General features: G+C 41.1%; 2 protein-coding genes across 3 annotated transcripts in view; one reads left to right on the forward strand and one right to left on the reverse strand.

Moving 5' to 3' along the window:
* LOC107314750 (zinc finger protein 106-like) overlaps positions 1 to 1182 on the reverse strand; it is a 51578-nt gene extending 50396 nt beyond the window's left edge. Inside the window, exon 1 of the mRNA XM_015864321.2 lies at positions 985 to 1182. The gene's annotated coding sequence lies outside the window, so the exon portion shown is untranslated. The remainder of the gene's footprint in view (positions 1 to 984) is intronic.
* Positions 1183 to 1604: 422 nt separating this feature from the next.
* SNAP23 (synaptosome associated protein 23) overlaps positions 1605 to 18125 on the forward strand; it is a 19779-nt gene continuing 3258 nt past the window's right edge. Inside the window, exons 1-7 of one of the 2 annotated variants that reach the window (XM_015864335.2) lie at positions 1605 to 1730; positions 4311 to 4416; positions 5004 to 5045; positions 6523 to 6571; positions 7340 to 7457; positions 10379 to 10531; positions 11064 to 11208. In XM_015864335.2, the coding sequence (XP_015719821.2) occupies positions 4360 to 4416; positions 5004 to 5045; positions 6523 to 6571; positions 7340 to 7457; positions 10379 to 10531; positions 11064 to 11208 (564 nt within the window). In that variant the 5' untranslated portion in view covers positions 1605 to 1730; positions 4311 to 4359. Of the gene's footprint in view, positions 1731 to 1953; positions 2081 to 4310; positions 4417 to 5003; positions 5046 to 6522; positions 6572 to 7339; positions 7458 to 10378; positions 10532 to 11063; positions 11209 to 18125 lie in introns of those variants that run through there. The other variant, XM_015864337.2, reaches the window with a different exon arrangement.

The following is an 18125-nucleotide window of genomic DNA, read 5'->3' on the forward strand; positions in this document are numbered from 1 at the left end:
GGTTCTGGTCACACAGCTGAATTGCCTTCACCTGTGCTCCCAAGGCTCACCACGTCCTTTCCCCAGGTGCTCCATCAGTGTGCTTCAGGCCGTGGATCAGCAGTTCCCATGCATTCGGTCATAGCGATTCAACAAACAAACTAACGCAGTCTGACCAAAAGCAACTATTTGCTTGAAATGAGAGAGCAACAACAGAGCATCTATTCAGAAAAACTTCACACAGAAATCAGTCAATCCTGGAACACACACGGTGATGCAAACGCAGTTGCCTTTTACTGACAGTTCTGCTGAAGCCAAGCAAAAGGTTAAAAAAAAAACTTACGCTTGTGTTTAACAAATGTAGCAGTCTACTTTCAGGTTAGGACTGAACTTGTTTTCTAAGGTCAAGTTACAAAGCCAAACTTCATCAGCCATGGAACACCCATAACAAATGCTGCAATCCTAATGGGGAAATACTCTCCTTAACAAAGTTTTTGGAAGGCTTAAGCCTTTTCAGGCTAGGATCTATCAGCTCAGCAAAACTTAATAAAGCAATCGAGGCTTGACTGAAAGAAGCAGCAAGTGAGAGATGGCCACAAACAACCAGCAGAGATCTGGAGAAGCCCCAGGAGATGAAAGCAAAGTCCACCAAACCTCAGCCTTGCTGTCGCAGGCGACTTCTCAATACCCAGCCGTGGCACCAAGCCTCTTCAGAGCTGCGCTTCAGGCAGAAGGGATGGAGGAAGATACAGCATCGCCGTGGTCCATTTCCATCAAGCCAGTGCTACCAAAAACAGAATGATAAAGAAACCGTATTTGCAAAGAGAAGCAAGAAACCAAACCCTTAGAGAACAACTGAAGAAATGGAGTGTGGTCAAAGCCACTTCTAGCCAACACGAACCATGTCCTCTTCCATCGCCCTATGAAGAGCTGCTTCAGGAACCACACACGGTCATTCTCACTGTCCGTTACCGGGCATCCATCACCGAACCTATTCACACTCACCAGGACGAATTTTGGCTTCACAACAGGCCGGGCAGTAACTGAGCGACTCCGAGCGCAGAGCCGCAGCCCAGCCGTGCAGGAAAGCTCCACATGTCCGCACACACAGCCGGACCCGACCGTCTGTAGCACGGAGCCGCTCTCGCAAAGCCCCGTTAACGGCACCGCAACGCGGGACGCTCGGCACGCGCGGCTCCCGCTCCCCAGGCCCGCCGCCCCTCGGCCGCCTCGGCCCCACCGCGTCAACCCCCGCCGGGGACACGAGCTCCCGCCCGGTACTCACACGTGGCGGCCAGGGCAGGGGGCGGACCGCCCATCCCCGCCGGCCCCGAGCCCGCCCGCGGTGCAACGGACACAGCGCCAGCGCCGACCGGACCACACCGAGAGTCGGGGGGCACGGGGAGGCGGGGCGGCCGCCGCGGTGCCTGCTGGGAAATACAGTCCCGGCGCTGAGTGGAGGAAAGCGGCGCCATCTTGACGCGTGCGCAGACTGCCCGCGCGCCGCCATGTTGGGTGTACTGCGGGAGCGAGGCCGTGTGCCTGGGCGCTGCGCTGAGCGGTGGCCGGTTTCCTAGCGCCATGTTGGGTGTGTCGCCATCCTCCGACGGAAGCTCCTCCTCCCGCTTCCGGGACACCCGTGACGCTCCGCGGGTGGGCGCGGCCGACGGGCGGGACATGGTCTCTTAAAGGGGCGGCTCGAGGCGGCCAGGCTCGGCCTGAAGGTGGCGGCGGAGCGGCCTCCGGGAGCGGTGAGTGTAGTGCCGGGGCCGGCTCGGGCGGGGCGAGGCCGGGGCCTTCGGTTCTCCTTTCCACCCTTCGGCCGAGGGCTCCCGAGGCGCTGCGGCAGGAGGCCTGTGGCAGCTCTCCCCGCTCGGGGCCCTCGGGTTGTGCGGAAGGAGCTGGTCAGCCGGCCTAGGCCGCTGGGCTGGGGGATCTTAGGAAACCGCTTTGCGCAACTTCTCTTCCCGCTGACCTTCCCCTTTTTCACTCCGTTAAAGTGTGGAGGGCGCTCAGCAGATGGGTGCTGCTTTACTTCTCCTTTGTGACCAAACCCGGTGCTGCGCTGCATACAGCAGTGCATCGGGAGGCGTTTTTCAAGGTGAGAGGCAATGGTCTCACGTTGTGACAGGTGACGTTCATGCTGGGTATTAGGAAGTATTTCCTCTCCGAAGGAACGGTGGGGCATAGGCACAGGGCTGCATAAGGATAAGGTGGCGTTACTGAACCTGGAGGTCTTCAGAGAAGATAAATGGTAGATGTGGCACTGAGGGCACGATGGGGGTGGGCTGAGTGATCTTAGCCATCTTTTCCAGCCTTAATGATGTCAGGGTGAAGGAGCAGCCTCCTGTCGTACCAACTGCTCTATTCATTGTCTTAACCATTAATTGTTTAGCGACAGACCAATAAAGCATCTGTGTGCATGAGCTCCTCTGTCCTGCATGTGTTTTGCTTGCTAGTTGTATGTTGCTGTTTGTGTCTCTAGAAGAAATGATGTGTGTTGCTGACTGTATGTGACTCTAAGGTTGCTTGTTAACTCGTGTTGGGCAATAATTAATTTGGAAGAGGTATAGTGAGGCTTTTCCAAGGACGGACATGAGCTGTTGAGAGGCGTGCGGAGCTTGACACAACACAGAGAGGAGGTGATATTGCTAGTGCCTATTCTCCAGGCTATCGCCTCTGTGCAGTGTGCTCAGGAAGCTGATAAGATAGAGCAGGAAGCCTGCAGAGTAGCGTCTTGTTCTTAGCCTTGGCCTCCTCCCGCAGTGTTACAGATGCTTTGTTCATTTATCTTGTAGCCATAATAGCACAGAGGAGTACATTCTGGTGCAGTTACCTTGTACAATGCTGTTTTAGACGGGCTGAATTTCAGCTCCCTAACAAGCATAACAACTTGTTGTTTGTTTAAGGAAGTGTCTGGGGAGAAAAGAGGAACAACAAATGATTGCTTCCACACTGGCAATATGAAATTTCGGAAAGAAAAACAGCAAAACCAAATTAATCCAAAGTTGCCTGTTTTGTAAACTGTATGGTTTTTAATCTTTGCAAAAAGGAAAACAAAATTATTTGTAACGATCAGATTGTTCTGAAAACTATTGTTTAATTCTTTATTTTATGGGGAAGGCAGCTGACTTAGTGAAGTACCTGAGAGCATCTGTGATCAGCAGGTGCTGCACCAATTCACTGCTGGCTGAAATTACAACTCCTGAGCTCCTGGCGTTCAGTCAGTAGCTGCAACAGCAGGATGATGTCAGCTCATGTTTCATGCCTTTGTGATGAGATTATCCACAAAGAGGCAGAGGCTGCATTTTTCAGTCGTATTTAATATTTCTGTCCTCGTACTTGTATTTAAAAAAGCAATTGAAAAAGCTAGTGATCTGGGAGTTATAAGATTTTTAAGATTTATTGTTTTAGTATCCTAAGTTGGAGTTTATTTTAAAAGGAGGAAGTAGATAATATATTTTCTAATTTATCTGCAATGAGGAGGTAATGAAATATGAGTATTTAGAAATTGATGGGATAGGGTTCTTTGTAGTACAACTTGTTGAACATTGGTAACGTGGTAATATTTGTATGAAAGTTTTCATTTATTCCAAAATGTTATTTTGGAGAAATGGGAGGAATCATTAATTAACTGTTGATGTTTTTAAAATGCAGTCTTATGCTGAATGCTGCTATAATACAACTTTTATTTCTGGGTGCAGACTAATTGCATCTCAACAAGCATTTTTATAGGCCTTCTGATCACCTGAAATTGGTTTAAATTCAGAGATCTGCAGGACTGGAAATTCTTCAGGCTTTTGAGCGCTTCAGAAAGTGTGACATATTCATATACTGGGACTTGTTTTACAAGGAAGTACTTTCTCCCCATGGAGCCAATAAGCCTTTTGCTTTCTTTTCGGTACCAGCTGTAGAAAAGCAAGTTCAAATACTGTGTAAATGGCCTGTTACAGCTTTTGTTGCCTTAGACATGTATTATTTATAAGCCTGTGAAAAAGGCTTGTAATGCAAAAGACTGACAAGTCACTACTCCCTTTACAGAAAATATTTTATTGGAGATTTTAAACTGTTCTATAGAATCTATGGTCAGTTACCATAGTGAGTGTAAATTGAAAATGTGAACTATCACTGTAGGCTGTTTTGTTTCATCACAACAGGCAAAATACTCCAGGTGTCCTAACAGGAGCATCAGAAGAGAAGCACAGGCATATCAGCAGAGCAATTCAATGTGCCTTCTGCATATGTGTTGTGCTTTGCAAAATGATGTTTTGACTTGTGCAGTATGAATACTTGAAAGAGTTCTAATATTTAATTGGTATATCTTATTACAGTGTGAAGATTCTCTTTAACCTGAGTACTTACAAGTGAGAGATCCTCATCATGGCTGAACTATCACCTGAGGAAATTCAGCTGAGGGCCAACCAGGTCACTGATGAGGTAAGTATTTTAAGAAGCTTCGTGGGGTTAGAGCAGTTACCTGGCAAGATTATAGTATCCTTTAAAGGCAGTCTGGAGTGATGGTTCTGCAAGAGTATAGCAGAATGTTCCAGTTAACTCTGCTGGTAAATTCTGGAGCTGAAGCTATTCCTGAAAGTAACAAGGAATTTTAATCTTCTCAATTTTAAAGCCACCTACTTGACTGAGTGCTCACCACCCAGCCCTGATGACTGAGAAAGGTCAGGTTGAATGCCTTTCCTAATCATGTCACTATTTCACGCATCTAATTCCTTTCTAATGAGTTTTATAAAAGAAAGGTAAATGTTATTTTTACTTGCAACTTTCACTTGGGACAAGTGAAGAACTAGTGAATTCTGGAAAAGCAGGAGCTTAATAGTCACTGGGGGGAGTTTTTAAAGAAATAAAAAAATCTTAGTATGTGATGTCTGTGTTATAGCTGAATATTGGAAGAGTTTGTCATCCTGCCAGTATGTGAACTAGTTGCTTTATTGCAATGAACTGGTAAATAACTTTTTCGAGGACTGATATATGCTGTTAGTACAATCACAGCATTCTTTTCTTCCTAGTCTTTGGAGAGCACAAGGAGAATTCTTGGCTTGGCCATTGAGGTAAGAAAAAGCTTTTGAATTCCCTAGGGATGTATAAATTTGAAGAATAAGCAGCAACGTTTTAACTCTCACAGAGTGATCTTCAATGTTTGTTTTTTTCCTGTTTTTTTTTTTTTGAGACGTTTGTGTTGTGATGGCTTTATGTAATGTGGAAATTATTAGGCTTAAGTAATAAAATCAATATTGTCTTTCTGACTTTTCTAAGCAAAATGATAAAATCTCCAGATGTTTCAGGTCAGTTATAAACACTCATCTGTGACAGATGGCTTTGGCTGCTTCATCACTTGGCTCTCAAAACAATTGATGTTTTTTTTTCCTCTCTATCTCCTTTTGTCCTGTTTCCAAGAGGGAGGGCAGGGCTTAGTAGGGTGCGGTAGGGTAGCAGAGGGCAGGGCTGCTTCTGCTTCTTCCTATACAAAAATACTTCCGTTTATAGTTTACTGTCTGTTCCCCAGTTATAATTTTAGAAGCAATTAAGTATGATAATGAAACTCTTAACACCCTTGTACAATATTTGAAACAATATCTGTATTTTGGATTTATCTAGATGATGCATCAATGAGTTCCTGTATTCTTTTATGACTTGTGTATCCCATCGTAAAAAAAAAAAAAACCAAAACAAAAACAAATAAACAACTGTTCAAAGCTTACTTTTAATTATTTCTGAAAATAAAGAGCAGATCCCTGGCATGGTCACCTCTGTTAGAGATAACAAAGCTTACATGATTCAGTTGAGATTGTTTTGCTACTACTTGTGCATGCAGTGGACAAATGGGAATACAGAAACTGAGTGGTGAAACTAGTGATAAGATTTCTAGCACAGAAGATGAGATAATTTCTTGCCTGTGTGAGATTAGTTAAGAAGTAATGCCTACCACAGTTCTGAGCTGCAAATTTACAGTAAAATGTGAGTATAAACTTGTTTGCTAAACTCAAGACTAAGCCAGTGAAGAACTATAACTTGGTATGTTCCTCACTTCCAATTTGTTTTGCCTGGAGATGGGTAGGTTTCTTCCTGATACCTTCTAAATTCCCAATAAGGGTTTTCCAGGCTTTGTCTTTTTGTTTTTCTTAATTATTACTTTAATTATTTTCACTTGTGACCTCCAGGACTAAAGGTCCTTAGTCCTACTGAAAGCTGTAAGAATAAAAAAATGAACTAAATGCCACTTACTAAAACAAGATATGGCTAGGTTTTGTTTTTTAGCTTGAACTTGATGTAGTTCAATTTTAAGTATCGTAATCAATTTTGTATCTTGTTTTAATAATAAAAATAATCCTGAGATGGTATAACAGATGTTATCAGCCTAGCAGGATCAAATTTGAAGTTTAGTATAACTTTACTGTAGGAGCTATTCCATAGCATTAAATATTATTACAGACTTGTTTGACTTGTCAGATTTATTATAGAGACATTCTGATTTTGCACTGGTGTCTTAATATGGCTTTGTATCACTAAATAACTTTCTTTGTTCAGTCCCATGATGTTGGCATCAAGACTATCACCATGCTGGATGAACAAGGCGGTGAGTTCTTCCTGCCAGCGCTAATGGCTAGATTTATGACTGTAAAAAAAAATTTATCGTCATTCAGGTGTTGTGGAAACTGAAAGCTTATTTGAGACCCTTATGTGAAAGTATCTGACAAGTGATAGGACAAAGAAATCATATCAAGTTGTACCAGGACAAGTTTGGACTGGATAGTAGAATGCTTTTGTGGAGAGTGTTTGCACATTGGAATGTGCTAACGTGGGATGTGGTGCAGTCCCTATCCCTGGATTTTATTAAATGCATGGATGTGATATGAAGGTATATGTTTTAGTGATGGGACTTGGGTTGATTGTTGTTGTGATGATCTAGAAGGTATTTTCCAGTCTGGATAACTCTGATCCAGGAAATGAGGTCTATTAATTAGGTACTCACATGCGCTTTGTAGTATTTACAAGATAAAGTTGTTAAGAAATCGCATTAGTTACAATACGGTGAGGCCTCTGCTATGGAAGCAACTTCTTTCCATGGTGATGTGACCTGACTGTAACTGTCTGCCTTTATTCAGAACAGCAGCAGAATTGCTGTTCTGAGGATAAGAAGATAAACTTTTTAATACAGTAGAAATAAAAACCAACTTCATTAATTTCTTTCTACAAAAGAAGTCTCAGAAGGCAGGAAGGCAAATGAGTCTTCAGCTTGATATAACGATGGAACTGAAGCTTATAGATACCTCCTTGATAGGAATGCATATACAACATGCCCATGAATGTCTGTACTTATTCAGGTTAATTGTTTATCTTCTAGAACAACTAAATCGCATAGAAGAAGGCATGGACCAGATAAATAAGGACATGAGAGAAGCTGAGAAGACATTGACAGAGCTCAACAAATGTTGTGGACTCTGTGTCTGTCCTTGCAACAGGTTAGTTAAACAGGTTTGTGGGTCTGAAGTTCTAGAGTATTCCCACTAGCTACTGCATTCAGAGATTGTCTTTTATAAGAGCTAAAGAAAACAATGAATCTCTAGGAAGCTTGTCTGTTCTGGTCTTTAGAGGTGCACTCTCATAATCCTTTGAGTAAAGCTAAAGCATACTTATCTAACCATATATTTTGCTCCTTTCAGTATAAATGTAGCTGCTTTGTAGTATCTTGCAAATTATACCCTAATCTCCATAAAGCTAGGTAATGAAGTGAGTCCTAAAGGAGCCAATTCATTATTCTGCTGAGGTGTAGCATAAAACTAGGTAAAAATTCCTTGGAGTAGCTGAATCTACTTATCCCACTAAATAATACTTCAGGAATCATTTTAAGGATAGATGCAGATACAGCTTTTGAGACTGAAAAAAGCTTTAGTACCTTGATAAAGGAGGTAGTTCTGTCCTGACTTCTAGGTAGATGTGCTTACTATTTTATATTAATTTTATTAAACTTGATGGACTTTGAGCATTTTCACACATACAGTTTTTGTTTTCTGTGGTTGGCAGCCTTATTTCACAGAAACTAATTAAGCTACTTACTGCCACTGAACAGACCTGGAATTTGTGAACTGCTGCGGCATTCCAAGTACAAAAATAACAATAAAATAAGTAGTGCTGGGTACCAAAATGAGCAGAAAACTTTATGCAGGAAAAAAGAGATAAGCAAGTGGAATGCAATGAAGAAGAAAATCAATGTCTTTATTTACTGCTATATTGAATGCTCTGTCAGTGTCTGAGATACTTGCCAACTGTCTGTCTCCAAAACGTTTTTAGAATGTAAATCAGAACATCTAATGAAATATTGTAGGTTTTTTCTAATTTCCACTAGGCTTTGTTTATTTATAAAAGCTTTGTGATAACATGAGTTACTGGCAATACTCTAATACAATCTGTATACTAATCCGATTTACCTGTTTGCTGGTCTTTACTGTTCTTTCTTCTCTGTTCTCTTCTAATACTGATGCTTGCTTTCTAAAAATGAAGACTAAGATGAGAAGCTGTATTCATTTAACTGGGGAAAGCGGATTGTAGGACAAGGTCAGTCTTATTAGTGCAGCATGTGCAATTAACATGCAGGTGTTTAAGGCAGTGCTTTTGTTGGATGTGTGCTTGCATGTGCATGATAGCTGCATGCAGGTCTCTGTGACTGTGATGTGCTGTAATACTGTGTGGATAGAAAATGACATTTATCATGGGTTGCATTAGCTGTGGCAATACTGACTGATTACTTGAACCCTTTCTGTTTTGACATGCCATGTAGATTGCCTTATTCATACAGAAACAAAACTGTAGAAAAGTGAATGCATAGTAACTTACAAAAAAAAAAAAGCTTAAAATATCAAACAGTGAAAATGGTGAGAGCTTTTGTTCTTAACTATATTTAAGCAATTTGTTTCTAGCTATTTCATGCTGCTTGTCATTTCTCAATAAGGTCTTTGCTGTTACATCTGACTTAGAATAAGATGAATACTTTGATAATTCAGAAGACTAGTGTACAAAACTCATCTGCTGCTGTAACTTTAGCATCAATGAGATTAAAATATAATGCTCAAGCTATTTGCAGCAAACCTAAGGAGATCTTGATGGCTGTGTATGCACAGAATTGACTAGCTCAGGTTTCTTCAGGATTCTGCTGAGTGCAACATTTCTATTATGAACTGAGAGCTGACTCTCGGTGTATTCATACTGGATTGTATTTCACAGAATCATAGAATGGCCTCAGTTGAAAGGACCACAATGATCATCTGGTTTCAACCCCCCCCCCCCCCGCTATGTGCAGGATCACAAACCACTAGATCAGGCTGCCCAGAGCCACATCCAGCCTGGCCTCAAATGCCTTCAGGAATGCTGCATCCAAAGCTCTTATATGAATTCCTGAGCTTGATTATATAAGTGTCAAAGGAATGTGAAGGGAATATCTCTTCATTCTGTCAACTTCATGCCTCTTCAAGTATGAAACATCTGGGCTACCGATGTTGAAGGCATTACAAATATTGGAGTCAATTGCCTGTAATCATAAAGTTAGATGTAATGATAGATATAGTACATTGGCTTTCACATGTTTCCAGTGAAGCAGAGAAGTGGTAGTAGTGTCTGGATTATACAGCATAAACGTGAAAACAACAGCACACAGGTTGACCATTAGAGTATTCTTCTCAAAATATGTTCTTTAGAGTTCATGAGATATTACTCCAACGTAAATCACTTTTATGTTTTCTTCCAGTCTTGCTTTTGTAGCTACATGATTCTTAAGATTGCTTCGTGTTAGTGTTCTATGGTTGTTTTTGTTGCTGTTCAGTCTTAAACTATGTAGTAAACGTATAATGGTAAATTTCAGAATGAAGGATCTGTATAGAAATGATTAGTGTTATTTTGAAATGTTTCTCAGATTTGTTTTTATTAACTTTAAAAAAAGATTTGTTTTGATCAGCAGTTTCTACATCCAGTTGAGACTGAGTGATCTTGCATAGTGTAGCTTCTTTATTCTTTTTTCTTCCCTGAAAAGTATTCATGCCCAATTGAAGATTAACTCCTGTTCTAAGTACAACTTCTTGACAATATAAACTTTCCTGATACTGTTGTGAGCTTCCTTTATTCTGCTGAAGTATACTACTTGAGGAAGATACTGTGCTTGTATTAACATGTGAGACAAGACTAGCCAATTGACCATAGAGTAACTTAGTTATGCTCATACTTTTCTGAGAAACTATAAAAAGCTTTGTTTAGGTAGGACATAGAAAATCTATCTTTAAGGGCCCAAGACGAGTGCTTCTGACAATCCTAGATTAATGGAAGACCTCAGTCAGGAAACAATTTTTTTTGATAGAGCAGTTCAGGTTTCTGATATTTATTTTTTATGGAGTAGGACAAAGAACTTTGAGTCTTCCAAAGCATACAGAGCAACCTGGGGAGATGGAACAGAGAACACAGCAGATCATGTGATATCCATGCAACCAAGAAGCATAAATCATCAGCAGCAACAAAATTCTAGAGGACCAAGTGGTGGATACATTACAAGGTTTGTTTCCTCATATTTATCAATCCCAAATACAGAAATCATATGCTTCTTTCAGACAGATTTTAGATGAGGTTGCTAAAAAGCAAGTAGCAAGTTTTTACTGTTTGGAAGAACTATTACTTCTTAGAGAGGAGGTGGCAAGGTTGAAATGCTACAGTACTGAAAACATACTTCCTTGGTCTATAGTGGGAACTGTAGAGCTCCAGTGTTAAGGTAGAGAGTAATATTTAAAAATATATATATATACTCTTATGACATCAGTTTGTTTCGTATTTGAATGGCAGTAAGTTTACTCTAGTAGCTGCTATTTTAAACTCTAAGGTGTCTTTTCTAATATTGGGTAATCTAATACTATCCTCCTGATGGAGGATGGGCTGTTTGCTTAGAATATGTAGCTTTTAAATGTTGAAGTGTACCTTGGCTTGAATAGCTAGCCTGTCAGATGACATCCAAATAACAAAAATATTGAAGTTTAGAGTTAGGAGAAGCAAGTTTGTTCTTCATGGAAATGCTGTCTTCATTGTTTGAACAGGATAACAAATGATGCCAGAGAAGATGAAATGGATGAGAATCTTACTCAAGTAGGAAACATTCTTGGGAATTTAAAAAATATGGCTTTGGATATGGGCAATGAGATTGATGCACAGAATAAGCAAATAGACCGGATAAATGTAAAGGTAAGTGTCAAAGGTATTCTCTGGCTTCAGCATAAATTGATAACTTCTTGTTAGTAAGAAGTGATAAGGAATAGGCTCACTCTTACCTTTCAGTATTTGTAGTAAAATAGGCAATTAAGATCATACTGTCCTGTAGTTGTAGTGACAGATACAAGAAAGATCTTAGTGTCTGGGTATGCAACTGAAAATTCAATTATTTTCACATTTAAGGATCTTTTTTAAAAAAAAAAAAAAAAAAAGCCTTAATATGGTACAGCTCATTTGTTTATTCTGAAAATAACTAATTTGTATTTATCAAATGTTTTAACATGTATTGGAAGTAAACTGAGGGTCTGTTGCTTCCGGGTAATCTTATTGTGTATGGGAGGGAATAGGGCGTGTTTATTTTGTTGCTGTTTGTTAAACGATAGACTCTTTTGGAATTCCTTTTAATAACAAAAATCCCACTAACCACTGCCCTATTCTATCTGGGTAATTCTTTGCCTTAATTCAAAGTTTCTTGAGGGCTGTCCATGAGAAATAGCCTCTTGCATATGTGCATCTAAAAAACCTTATTTATTCTTATCTGCACGTTAAGATAGTCCCAGACAGTAACATCTTTCTGCATTCTATCCTAACCCTGTGTTCTAAAAGTAAACTTCCCTAAATGGATAAGTATTATGTAAATCTGATTATAAGGGGCTTTCTTTCAGAGGGCAACTTGGGAGGAAGTTTGGTCATGTTTTAGAAATCCCCATCTTCTGAACTGAATAGATGCTTTTAAAGGCTATCGTTAAGAAAGGGAATAAAAGTTTAATGAATGGTGTGTATTTTAAAAAAGCAGAAGTAGGTATGCATTGCTGTGAACTTACAAAATGAAGTGGAATTGCAAAGTCAAAAGGTATTTCTAAAAAGCCCCATAAGGTTAACTGTATCAAATATACAGAGTAAGATAGGCTAGTGTGACATAAATGCTGCTGATGTCTATATGTCAGCATCTCAGTTCTGTCTAGTCGTTAGGGGGTTGTATTCAATGTCAACAGAGTTGTAATGGGGGTTATCTTTCACTATTCTCTGAAGCTACAGATCTGGGGTGATTTAAGTAAAGTAATTCAAATGATTTAAAGACTATTAAAAAAAAAAAAAAGGTTAATTAGAATTTATCAAGAGGACTAAACATTACCTCATCTAATTAACTAGTGATCTGACCCACAGTCTCAAGATAAATAAATTAATCATTTTCTGTTGATAAATGTCTTAAGACATAGTGAACAGTGTGGAAACTGAGTTAAGGTACTGAGAGTAGATCTCTAAAGGACCATATCATCTGCATAAAGAAAAATTACTAAGCTGCAGCCCTGAAGAATATTCCGGAGGTTTTTGTTTATTTTGGCACATTTCAGTAATAGATTCCTGTTCTTCCCTAGCCATCAACGTGAAAGACAGGAAGAAAGGGCTTGAGCTGTTTGTCCCCTTCCTAGCCTATTTAAGTGTGAGCTTGCAAAAATATCTAAGGCGTAGGTAGAGCTTCTGAGATCTGCTGCTGGTGGTGAGAGGAAGAGCTATTTTTGTGCTACTGCTCATTTCCCACTACAGGCTAAATGGATAGGGAGTTAATTCAAAGCTCATTCTCCTACTGTTCAGGAGAACAGTATCTTGATGCTTGTTCAGTTTACATACTTTTTTTTTTTTTTTTTTGTATTGATGCTTCAGTAGCAGTAAAACACTTATAAAATGAAGGGCATTCCTTACAGATGCTAGAATCTTTATGCTCTTGTTCTGTTGATACTTTCTGATTTGCTGAAGTAGACTGCTGTATACTGTGAATGTCAGCTAAAGATTAAAAACTCTCCTGCTTTTTTGTTACTGATGAAATTGACAGCTAAGCTGACTTAAATATATATGTATTTGTAGAATATAAATATTTAGATAGAAATTGTTGCATAGAAACTTAACAGCAAAGTTTTGTTACTGTTAAGTCAGATGTTCTTTATTAGTGGTGCTGGGGGACTGGGGACGTAAGTGCTTCAAAGATCATATCCTTCAAAGTCCATTATATTTCCACAGATAGTACGTATTCCTCAATTACCCATGAGCTAATTAACATATACACACCTATCTCAGGTAGTGATTTATGAGGTTTCCAGTCTTCTATTCCATGGTGTCATCTAGTATCCTTTTAGCATTATGACAGTCCAATCTACAGTCTGCCTTTTACTTCACCCAATGGTCTTCCTTGCTCGCCCAAGATGAACTTTTTCATTGATGCATGCTTAGTAGGAGAATGTTTATTATAAGTAATGTATAGGTACCAAAATTGTAACATTTGCTTGGTACTCGGCCATCTATTTTTCTGGATATCTGCTCATCCTTGGATAGAGATAAGTTTGGCAACCTGTCTTTTAATGATATATACTGGGGTGCTGGAAGATAAGGAGGATAGAGGGGTGTCACGGTTTGAACTAAAAATCTACCTGCGTCCGTGACAGGGGGCCGTGGGCCCCGGAGGGGCCCGGGGGCCCTGCCCCCAGCCAGGGGGGGAAAGGGACAACAAGTATACTGGACTGTGTGGAATTAAGTGGACCTGTGGCACATCTCAACCACAGAATTATAAAGGCCTTGGTGGACACTGGTGCAACAATTGCAACCTAATGCCCTTTCAAGTCACCAAGGGACACAACCAATTTATATCCATGGAAGTGACTGGGGTCCCAAGAATTGACTAAGTTTGGAGGCCGAAATAAGCCTCACTGGTAAAAACTGGGCAGAGACACCCTATTGTGACTGGTCAGAAGGGCTCCATGTATATGGGAATCGATTACCGTTAGGATGGGATTAAGATCAACTAAACCCGCTTAAGTCGATCAGGCATATAGGAAACTGACTAGAACGCAAGTATGAAGAGGCTCGATTTGATACTGAACCATACAAATATGGGTCTAGCGAGCTCGTAGTCACTATCCCTACTGTCTGTGAACGAAAGAGTCTGTGTGAGTTGCCTCACAAGGATAAAAAAGACCAAGAGAGAGTACCAATGCCACAAGTAAGAGTGAGTTCACAGATAAGCGACGCAGTGCAGCAGCGGAACACAAGAAGATGGCATACGGAGAACAAATACCGAACTAGTCGTGCTCCCCATTCACAGAGCTAATACTGCCCAAATAAGAAAATCAGGAGATGACTTAGCGAAACGCACTCGCCTCTAACAGCCCACCATACTCGCCACGTGCGGTAAGAACGCAGCACGGGGATGGAGGTGCTGACCGAGGTCATGATGTACACATGGCACCTTGAATAGAACCAGTATACAACTACCATTAAGTGCTGTGCAAATGTCACCATACAAGCTAGAAAGCTCACGTACTGCAACTGCGATTCACAAAGAAGCCAGGATAGCTAATGCCACTATATGAGTAGGTGCAATAGACTCTTCTTTGCCATCCGCATGGCCATGCACAAAAATGTCAGGCACAAGTTTGCTATCTCTAACCTGGAAGAAAAGAGATATTCAGAATATACCTGGAACACAGATTTACCACCAGGGGTGGAAGCACAGCAACCCAACAATTTCCATGGATTGATCCAGCTAGATTATTAGGAGAAAACCAAGCCAACAAAGGATAAATGCGCTCCTGAACACTTGCCAGCTATATTCGACTGAAACAAATTGCTAGATGTGGGAGCACACAAAAACAGCAGCAAGATTACATCCAAGAAAGGAGTAAACAGACTAATCCACAAATTTCTGTTGAAGAAGCTCGTGTTTTGCCACATTAGCGCAGCAAAGAAGTGAAAGGGACAACTGCCAGGAACGAATCATCTAAGCGCATAAAATATGGCAAGATGGACGTCCGTCACATTCCAGCAGATGTGATTGACAAAATCCACTGCTATGTCCTCCGCCCACAAATAAAACAGAGACCCAATCTTTTCTGGAGTAGTGGGCTTTGGAGAATGCATGTCCAAACTACAGCCACATAGTGAGCCCTCTCTATCAGGTAACACGCGAAGAAGAATAATTCTACATGGGGTCTCTGAGCAGCAGCAGCTTTTTGAGCAGATTAAAACAAGAATAGCCGGTGCTGGCCTTGGGGCCAGTACGGACGGGACAGAATGTGAAGAAAACATCCTCTAACACTGCTGCTAGAGAAAGGTCCCACTGGAGTTTGGTGCAAGAGCCTCGGAGAGACCGAGGCCGACCCCTAGGGAGTTTTGGAGTCGACGCATAATAAAGGGTCTGAGGAGCGCTACACTCCAAACTGAGAAGGAGATCTATAGCCGTGTATGAGGGGGGTTCGGGCTGCTTCTGAAGTAGTTGGGACAGAGGTTCAGCTTCTTCTAGGCACCTCGCTTGCCAGTAATAAACTGGATGTTTAAGACAGGTTCCCTCCACCCATCATGCTACTGAGCCACTTGGAGTAAGTGGATTTTTAATTAATTACTCAACGAGCTCGAATGGAAAACTCAGCCGTCCTTGGAATTCTAGAAGTGATCATGGACTGGCCTGAGAGTAAAAAAATGTGAAACACCACTACAGAAGAGGTATCACGTGCTAAAGAGGCACCACCTACAATGAGCTAACCAGAAAACGAAAAGAAATTGCCCTATTCACAGACGGATCATGTGTTTGTAGGGAAGCATCGCAGATGAAAGCTGCTGTATGGGGCCCACACGACAAGTTGCAGAGGCCACTGAAGGTTAAAGGAGAATCAAGTCAAATTTGCAGAGAGTAAAGGCTGTTTAGCTGGCTTTAGATTGTGGCTGAACGGGAGAGGTGGCCAATGATTCATCTTTATACTGGAATTCATGATGGTGGCAAATGCCTTTATGGGGGTGGTTGCAACAGTGGGAAGATGATAATTTGGCAACGAAAGGGTTAAACCTGTTTGGGGCTTGCTGAACTGTGGAAAGAATTTGCTGCCCGAATAAGGAACATTGTTGTATAGGTGCGCCATGTACGATGCTCATGTGCTAAAAGTAGGCTACTGAGAACATAAAAATAACCCTCAGGTTGATCGAGCTGCCAAAATTGAGGTGCTCAAATTAGACTTGGACTGGCAGAACAAGGGTGAATTATTCTAGCTCGGGGGCCCCACGAGAACTTTCAGGTCATCAAAGGAGGGATGCCAACATATGTGGGCCAGAGACCGAGGGGTTGGACCTTAACTATGGGACGCTATTGCTCAAGTTATTTCATAGACTGTGAAACATGCGCCAATAATTAAACAAGCCAAGAGGATGAAACCTATTTGGGGGAAGGGCGATGGCAAAAAGTATAAAATATGGAGAGGCATGGCAAGGTTGATTATATCACCTTGGCCACGAATCTCGCAATGGCTAAGCGTTATGTACTCCACCAGGTGGAGGAACCACTGGGTGGCTCGAAATACGCAGTACCCCATGCTACGCCCGAAACACCCATTATTAGGTTTGGAGAAGCAAATCTGTGGCGGCAATGCACCCGGAAGAATTGAATCAGATAATGGGACCCATTTTTAAAATATTCCCTGTAACCACTTGGGCAAAAATCATGGCATCGAGTTGGATTTAACCATATTCCCTAATCATGCACCACTTCTGGTAAAGATTGAACGATTCAATGGGTTATTTGAAATACTATTGTTGAAAGCAATGGGTGCGGCAACGTATAAACAATTGGAGAACCATTTAGCAGAAGCACCTGGTTTGGTTCAACACTCCGAGGATTCTAGTAATCGTAATGTCCTAACCAATCCAGCTCCCTACGTACCGTGAGGGAGAATAAGGTTCTGTAGTACACATAAAGAGTGTGTTGGGAAAAACAGTTTGGTTCCTTCCAGCGTCTGAAAGGCAAACCTCTCCGGGGTACTGTCTTTGCCGCCCCGGGACCTGGGCTGCACATGGTGGGTGATGGACATAAATGGAAGTTCAATGTGTAGCCACAGAGGTAATTTGATGTTGGGGGAGTGCAGCCCAATGATTTTCCTGTAACTATATAGGTAGAGTCTCAGAAAATATTTCAATTAGGTACAGAATAGTTCAATTACGTATAGGACTTAAGATAGAGTGGATTAATGTTAAGGAAACACTTTTTTCTCTATATAACCTTAAATTAGGCATTCTGTAGCAAGTTTTCCACTCTGACTCTAATATCCTGCACTGGCCTGCATGTGTAGGCGCACACATGGAAAGAAGTATAAGTCAAAAGGAAATCTGCATGTGGTGGACTGGGAAAGGATAGTGCACCCTTGATGTGGGGGACGCCCTACTAGCGCTGCCTTTCGCCCTCTACGCTGACATGTTTTCTCATTTTTCTGGCAGTTTTGCCATTTTCTCAAATTAATAAATTAGTAAATTAGGTTATAGAGTTTTTGTTCCTCAACTTAGGGATTGTATGGAATAAATATAAGGTATTATAGATTGTGAGAAAAAATAAGGTGCTGATTATTCACAATTTACATATGAGTGTGTATGTATGATATAAATATAATGTAATGAGGTAGAATAAGGGTGGAATGTTCATGGTTTAATAATTTTGTAATTTTTGCTATTCAGTAATTCCACATCATAACATCATATTTAAGCATGATAATTTTACTGAATCTTGCACAACTTAATCAGAAGAAGACTACATTCCCAGGGAACAAACACGATGGTCACGGGACCTGGACTCTATTAACTAACTCCTGTCGCAAGAACAGACAAGTGGTCTTTCGAGTTCTGGCGTTCAGGGGAGTGTGGGGCCTTCAGCCGTTCGCCTAGATTTCACAGTAGGCCTCTTCGGTTACGGGACTCATTCTCTCTCCTATTTGGCTTGATTCGTTAGCTCAATTTTCAATTATATTGTATTATATTGTGTTATCCTGTATTTTCGACTATAGTATTTAGTAAATAAGTGCCTCCTTAGATCGTTGCCGCTGTTTTCTTTTCCTAATTTAACTTTTTTCTTTTCGGCCTAT

The sequence above is a fragment of the Coturnix japonica genome, chromosome 5 (genome assembly GCF_001577835.2).
Source record: "Coturnix japonica isolate 7356 chromosome 5, Coturnix japonica 2.1, whole genome shotgun sequence".
NCBI lineage: Eukaryota > Metazoa > Chordata > Aves > Galliformes > Phasianidae > Coturnix > Coturnix japonica.